General features: G+C 52.5%; 2 protein-coding genes across 2 annotated transcripts in view; both read left to right on the top strand.

The window, feature by feature from the left end:
• Positions 1 to 993, top strand: part of HOXD9 (homeobox D9) — a 1,434-nt gene extending 441 nt beyond the window's left edge. The window contains exons 2-3 of the mRNA XM_023730500.1: positions 1 to 404; positions 752 to 993. The exon at positions 1 to 404 is cut by the window's left edge and continues 117 nt beyond it. Of these exons, the coding sequence (XP_023586268.1) occupies positions 1 to 404; positions 752 to 993 (646 nt within the window). The remainder of the gene's footprint in view (positions 405 to 751) is intronic.
• A 4,577-nt stretch (positions 994 to 5,570) lies between these two features.
• The window catches only part of HOXD8 (homeobox D8), a 2,876-nt gene continuing 1,750 nt past the window's right edge, over positions 5,571 to 6,696 (top strand). Inside the window, exons 1-2 of the mRNA XM_012555286.2 lie at positions 5,571 to 5,777; positions 6,318 to 6,612. Coding sequence (XP_012410740.2) covers positions 5,571 to 5,777; positions 6,318 to 6,612 — 502 coding nt within the window. The remainder of the gene's footprint in view (positions 5,778 to 6,317; positions 6,613 to 6,696) is intronic.

Genomic DNA, 6,696 nt, shown 5'->3' with positions numbered 1-6,696 from the left:
CGCCCCGGGCCCTGGTCCCAGCCCCGGCCCTGGCGGCCCAGCCAACGGGCGCCACTACGGGATTAAGCCTGAAACCGGAGCGGCCGCCGCCCCTGCCGCCGCCACCGCCACCGCCACCGCCACCGCCGCCGCCTCCTCCACGTCCTCCTCCTCCTCCAAACGGACTGAGTGCTCCGCGGCCCAGGAGTCCCAGGGGAGCGGCAACCCTGAGTTCTCTTGCAACTCCTTCCTGCGGGACAAGGCGGCGACGGCAGGCGCTGGGCCCAGGGCGGGGATTGGGGCCGGGCCCGGGGCGGGCGGCTCTTCGAAGCCCTCGGCTTGCAGCGACCACCCGAGCCCCGGCTGCCCGCTGAAGGAGGAGGAAAAGCAGCATCCGCAGCCGCCACAACAGAAACTTGACCCAAGTAAGTGCAAAAGAAATTGCCCCCTGATTTATTGCTGAAACCTGTAAGGCTCGAATGTGCAAAACTGATAGTTTTACTAACCTATAAAAACGTCTAGACGTCTACCTTAGCCCAGGCGAGCAACACGCACCCATAAAAATCTTCCCATAACCACCTACCCCGGGCGCGCGGTTTGTACGGTGAACAGTGAGCGAGCATTAAGCCTTTTTATGATAATTCCCCCCCAAGTTGTGAAAAGCGGCCATCCTTGGTGAAATTAATTTAACGAGCTCTCTCCCCCACCCTGTCGTCTCTCCCTGCCTCCCCTCCGTCCCTCGCTCCCCTTCTCCAAATACCCCTCTTCGTAGACAACCCGGCCGCGAACTGGATACACGCTCGCTCCACGCGGAAAAAGCGCTGCCCCTACACCAAATACCAAACGCTGGAGCTGGAGAAGGAATTCCTCTTCAACATGTACCTCACCCGGGACCGGCGCTACGAGGTGGCCAGGATTCTGAACCTCACAGAGAGACAGGTCAAAATCTGGTTCCAGAACCGTAGGATGAAAATGAAAAAGATGAGCAAGGAGAAATGCCCCAAAGGAGACTGACCGGCGCCGGCGGAAGCGCTCTGCTTTGCAAAGGCAGCAGGGGTTTTGCTTTATGGGTGCTTGATTTCCAGAAACTCTCCAGCGACTCGGACTTTTTCTTTCTTCATTTTTTTTCAGGTAGAAGTGACTGTGTGGTTGGTCTCTGTGAGGTATTTGGGGGACTCTGTATTTACTCGCTTATGTGTTGGAGAAATCAAGTGGCTTTGGGGTTTCAACCTATCCTGCTCCCTCCCTTCCCTGCCCCGTTGGTTCCTTAGGAAATGCTATCTTTTGTGAGTGCACGCCGGCTTAGGGAGCCCTCTCCTATGTAAATGTCCCCCGTGTTTCTGAAAAGTGCTGTAGTTTAGTCCCCAGTGCTGCCCAAGAGGGGCCAGGCACGCCCCGATTCGGAAAATGAAGGCAAAGCGATAACAGTGCGGATACCCGGGCTGCCCGCCCAGGCTGAGGCTCGCCGGCTTGCCCACCGGTTGCTAAAGCCCCTTTTCCTCAGGGAGCCCGCGGGCCCTCAGCCAAGACCTCGAGGGAGGCAGAGAGGGGAGCCCAGGCTCTCAGCTGGGTAGGGGTGTGTGTGTGTGTGGGTGGGGGGAATTGTTTTCAGTGCACTGGAGGAGCCGCGCTTCCCGTAGAGGGCCCGGCTCACGTGGGCGGCCGCGGGTGGCTTCCCTCCCGGCTCCTGACCGAGGACCAGTTGTAAATGTTACCGCTTCCTACCAATAAATGCTGACTTGATCAAATGGAACTCAGACGCTGGCCCTGGATGGTGTGTGCCTGCTTTCTCTGTCTCTCTGCAAAATATCACTCTCACAGAACTTCTACCCGCGAGGGAGGCACTGCAAAAAATCCAGGGCCCTTCCACCCTGATCTCTCATCTGTGCCTCAGAGCATTCCTTTGTGTGAGCAGTCCCACCTAGAGCGCAGCTCCTGGGATAGGGGGCAGGCCTTGGCCTCCCCTCCCGTCCTTAGACTGGTCCCAGAGCCTCCAGCGCATCGAATGCTGTGCCAGGGCCTAGTGTCAACCTTGCTGCGGCGCCCAGGGGAGCTGACGGGCCTCAGGAGCCAGGCATCCTGTCGCTAGGACTTTGGCAGACCGCACCCACGCCTTCTTTCTCCCCAGCGGCCCACCCTCCTCTCCAAACAAGGGAAAGGCCAACTCCGCACTCTGTAGTAACTCCTCCAGGTTGGCGGGACGGTCTGGCTGTGAGCCTCCGCCCCTCCCCAAAGTGACCTTAGCGGATCAAAATGGTCAAGGCTCTCCTCTCCAGCCACCCTCACCCCACCGCCCCCTTTAACCCCCCAGCCAGCTCCTGTGTGTTTAGCCCCAAGCTCGGCCCTCTGAGGGCCGCATTCAGAGGCTAAAATGAAGGTCATTGTGAGCGAGGGTTCGGGCAAGCATAGCCTTTGCAGGCCGGAGAGGCGGCGGCGCCAGGCCGCCTCGGCTGGGCGGAAGGCGGGGGCGGGGGCAGAGATCTTGGGGATCCTGATGAAAGAGGGGACTCGAAGAAAAAGCGGGGGCGGGGGGCGGGCTGGGAGGGAAAGCCAAGGCCCAGATCCGGCAGAAGGTGCTGCCTGCGCCCCCGCCCCTGCGTCCAGCCTGATACCTAGGGCTCTTTGAAAACAGGAAGAGCCAAGGTGTCATAAAGCCATCGAGCCGGCGAGACGTCTGGAGGTAATGAGTTTACGACAGGCCCGGAGCTTCGCTTTGAAACCATCTCATTTTGATGTTTGGGTCTGTGGGAGGAAAGGAAAAATGCAGACAAAACTGGGTCTTAAAATCTGGACAATAAAATATAAACAAGACTGCATTAGACCAAAAAGGCAGGGGCTTGGGATCCCCGGGTGAAGTGTGAGCACCTAGGAAATAAAAATGAGGAGGGTAGGAAGGAGGGAGTGGTGTGCTTCTGATTTAAAAAATGGCCGGGTATTAGAAGTTGCCCTCGGTGGGTTGCTGTTCATAATATTTTGAGGCTCGCCAAGCTCTAGCCGGTTTTTAAAACAAAACCAAACCGCTGTATTATTTGGGGAGTGGGGAGAGTTAGCGATCTTGGGTCTTCTAGCCACAGCCCGATGATGGGGAAAGATGAAGTTACCCAGACGCACTTTCACGAAAATATCTAGACGCACATTCACAAAAACACATAGACGCACTGTCACAAAAATATCTAGCCCTCCACTCCAAATTGTGCAGCAAAAATATTGTTGGAAATTATATCTGCTTTGCTTATAGCAAGTACAATAGTTGCACCCTAACTGGAGGAAAACATTTTTGAAAATGAGAAAAAAGTTTAGCCTCACAGGAATCACCTAAGTCGATGAAATGAAGTATTTGCTTTTTAAAATCCAAGCAGAATTTTAGTCAATTCATTTCATTCTGTGACTTTGTATATAAATTTTAAATCCCATTTATTGTGCATAGAAATTCAAACGAATACAAGCCCAACTGGGACTTTCCAGCCCGTCACTCAGAGATCCAGCAAAAAGCTTCTAATTTGGCTGAGATCCCCCTAAAATCGACCAACCAAATGGGCTTGGAACATTAAAATTGCCAAGTTAAAAAAGCAAATATTCACGATTTGATATTCAGAGCAACAGCTTTAAAAGAAAAATATTAAGTCTTGACTTCTATAATTTCTTAGTTTTCACAATGCCTGGATCCTTTGAAAGAAAGCCTCTTGCAGTTGATGTTTAGAAAGTTGTGATTTTTTTGTTCAATCTAGCCAGTTTTATAATTGTGCCTAAAAAGTACTGTTGGAGGATTACAGAATGGGGAACTACAGTATCTGGCAAAAGAAGAGCCGGAAGCTTTTGGAAAAGGCACTACTGGAAGCTGTTATGGAAGCACACATGGGAATATCCTCCGCAAGAGCTTGACTTGTTGACAATCAAAGGGATAAAGCATTATTAGTGTCAGCGGTCCAAGCCCCAGTCAAATAGAACAAGATTGGAAATGGCTTGAAACGAGTAACAGGGAAATTAAACTCGGTCGGCGCGAGGTGGCTTTTGGCCACTAGAGAGCGCTGTTGCTCCACTTTCTGATCTCGTAAAGCTGGGGTTGCGGCGAGAAAGGTTTTGATTAAAAATATTTACAATCTTATTTTTAATCCCAAATTAGGATGATTTTAAAGAAAAAAAACAATGTGCACTGTCTAATTCTCCAGCAGTATTTTCTAGGTATAAAATTTTGCCTCTGGATCTCGGAAAAACTTGCACTATGGCACAGCTGAAACGAAAACGTTATAATTAATGCATTGTATCAAAACAGAAACGCGGAAAAGCGTGCATCTTTATTTAGGAAGTTAATCGCGCTCTTTTTCTACTCAGATTAGAAACAAAACTGGTTAAAAAAAAAAAAAAAAAAAAAAGCTAAGTGTTTTATCCGAAGAGGGAATGTTGCGTTGTAGTGTTTTCTGAATTAGGCCAGAATGCGTAGAAATGAATTTTGTAGTGTTCGTGTTTCTTTTCCCCCCCAGAAATCATCGAACTCTACCAGATGCCTTGTACTGTTGAGATCTAGTTCCGCTTTTCTGTTTTCCCCCCATTCCATTCCCACTCACACACTCCACTGAAATAAAAACAAAACAAAAACACAATGACAGTCAGCTCCAAAACTTTATTGAAAATAATAATTTCTTAATTGGGTAGTTGCAAGACCAAAGGACAAACCGTTAATTGTCGGAATCTCTTCATTCACCTTAGGATTTAAAGGAAGTTTTACATGTAGATAACACGCAGGAAAAAACAAAAAAACCTGCCACCCCCACAAAAGTCGCCTGCACTCCCTACTAATTTTAAAAATTAAATAAAGCCTGCCTTTACCACCAGCACGTCCACTGGCAATCGGTTTACCTTAACCATTTCCAACTATATCCTGCAGAAATAATTAAAATAACAGCAGAAAATTTTATCTTGTTATGCCTTTCCATCGCAACCTTGTTTCTCCATTTGCAAAATATGATATTCAGTTCGGCCTGAACGATCTCAGGATCTCGCTCACAGTCTGGGCCAACCCACAAGGAGTGAGGGGTAGTTAGTTGAAACCACTCGCCTGCTGCACCTTTGGGGCCATCTGGGGCTTTGAAATATTTGCATTTGGCGTGGAAGCCGCAGGGGTGTGTTTTAGCTTAGGCAGGAGTGTCTCCCAGGTCGGTTCCCATAGCCGATGGGCCCGGCGCCCCTAAACGCTGGATTACCGCGCAGGAATAGGGGTTCGGTTACCCAAAGAGCCCGCGAAGAAGGCCTAGTGGGCGAGGAAAAATACACACAACAGAGATTTATCACATGTATTGGACATTAAAACAGGAGGAGGGGGACAGGAAAAAGAAAAGCGAAGGGGGGGGGGAGGGCGGAGAAGGCGGTTGATGGTGTAAAACCCAGTGGCTTTGGAAGGAATCATGAGTACTCTGCGGATTCAAACCTAACTTGCCCACATGGCGCGGGCTGTTTCTCTTCCTTCTCGTTTACAAGGCCGAGGCTGCGCTTCCTTTCTTTTGGAAAACTTAGTAACTATAAAGTAAGCCCCGCATCTGCTCTCGGCAGGTATTTCACCGACTTCGCCGACGAACTAGAATCGTTAGCAGAAGATGGACGCCGCCTGCAGCTGCCTGGAAGCGGCGCGATTTGAACGCTGCCTGGAAGCGGCGCGATTTGAACGCTGCCTGAGGCTGGAAGGGGGACTGGCGGGCGTCGGGACCCCCGCGCTCCGCCCGGGGCCACACCCTGCCCAGGTCCGCCCCGCGCCGGGGCTGACACCCGGGAGCGGCGCGTGCTACCCGAGGAAACGCCACCACGTGCGTTTTCCTTCCCAGCTTGGAACATTTCTCCCACCTCTTCTATTTACCGCCTCAGCAATGCTAATACCTACCCCCAGCATTCTTCAGCCTCCCCCCACCCCTGTGCCTGCTGCTGACGTCTATCAAGGGCGAAATGATGGAAACTATATTCATGGGCATGATTTCCATTAAATATCAATTAACCTGGGAGCCTCAGCCAGGCGTGCAGTGTGTCAAGGGTAAACGTACATCTCATTTCCACAAGGCCCGCTCGGCTGGAAAAGAAGGGCTTTGATTCGCTTTGATAACGCTGGGATTTGGGGCCACGCTGATGGCCTTTCATCAAACCAGTTAGAAGGCCCAAGCTCAAAAGCACGGTTCGTCTACACTCCATGTTCCCTCACCCGGACCCGCGTGTTCAGGGGTGCAAAAGCCACGGCTGACCTCTGCAGGGCTTCCCCGAGGACCCGGGGAGAGGCTCATTTGCTCTGCAGCCTCCAGGAAATGGCCTCCCTGCCTCCCCCACGTCTAAGGTTCTTCCGCGCCCCTCCCCACCAGCCGCAACCCGCATTCCCACGGCCTCGGGCGCATGGCGAGCCCTTGGCAGTGCGCCTTTATGGGACCCCTTTAAGGCCGGCGGAGGCATCTCGCAGCCGGCGTGAAGCGTCCCGTCCGGCGGAGCGGGTAACTCCACAGGGGATCCCTCCGCGCGTTATCTCGCCTCTTCTTGCTGCCTCTCCGCGCACTGGCGGGGTGCGAAAATGCCTCGCCAGGGCGCACCGGGGCAGCAGCCTCGGCGGCGGCGGCGGCGACGGCAGCGGGAACGGTGGGAGGGGAACGCGGGGGGGGCGAGGTGAGAGGTGGCGACGGGTAGAGGGTGTTTTTTTCTTTTCCCTCCAGAACGGGGTTTGTAAACCGAAGCCAAAGCTTGTCCCCG

The sequence above is a fragment of the Trichechus manatus genome, unplaced genomic scaffold (assembly GCF_000243295.1).
Source record: "Trichechus manatus latirostris isolate Lorelei unplaced genomic scaffold, TriManLat1.0 scaffold00037, whole genome shotgun sequence".
NCBI classification, from domain to species: domain Eukaryota; kingdom Metazoa; phylum Chordata; class Mammalia; order Sirenia; family Trichechidae; genus Trichechus; species Trichechus manatus.
The sequence above is the reverse complement of the archived record's forward strand: the minus strand, read 5'-3'. Positions and strand labels throughout refer to the sequence as shown.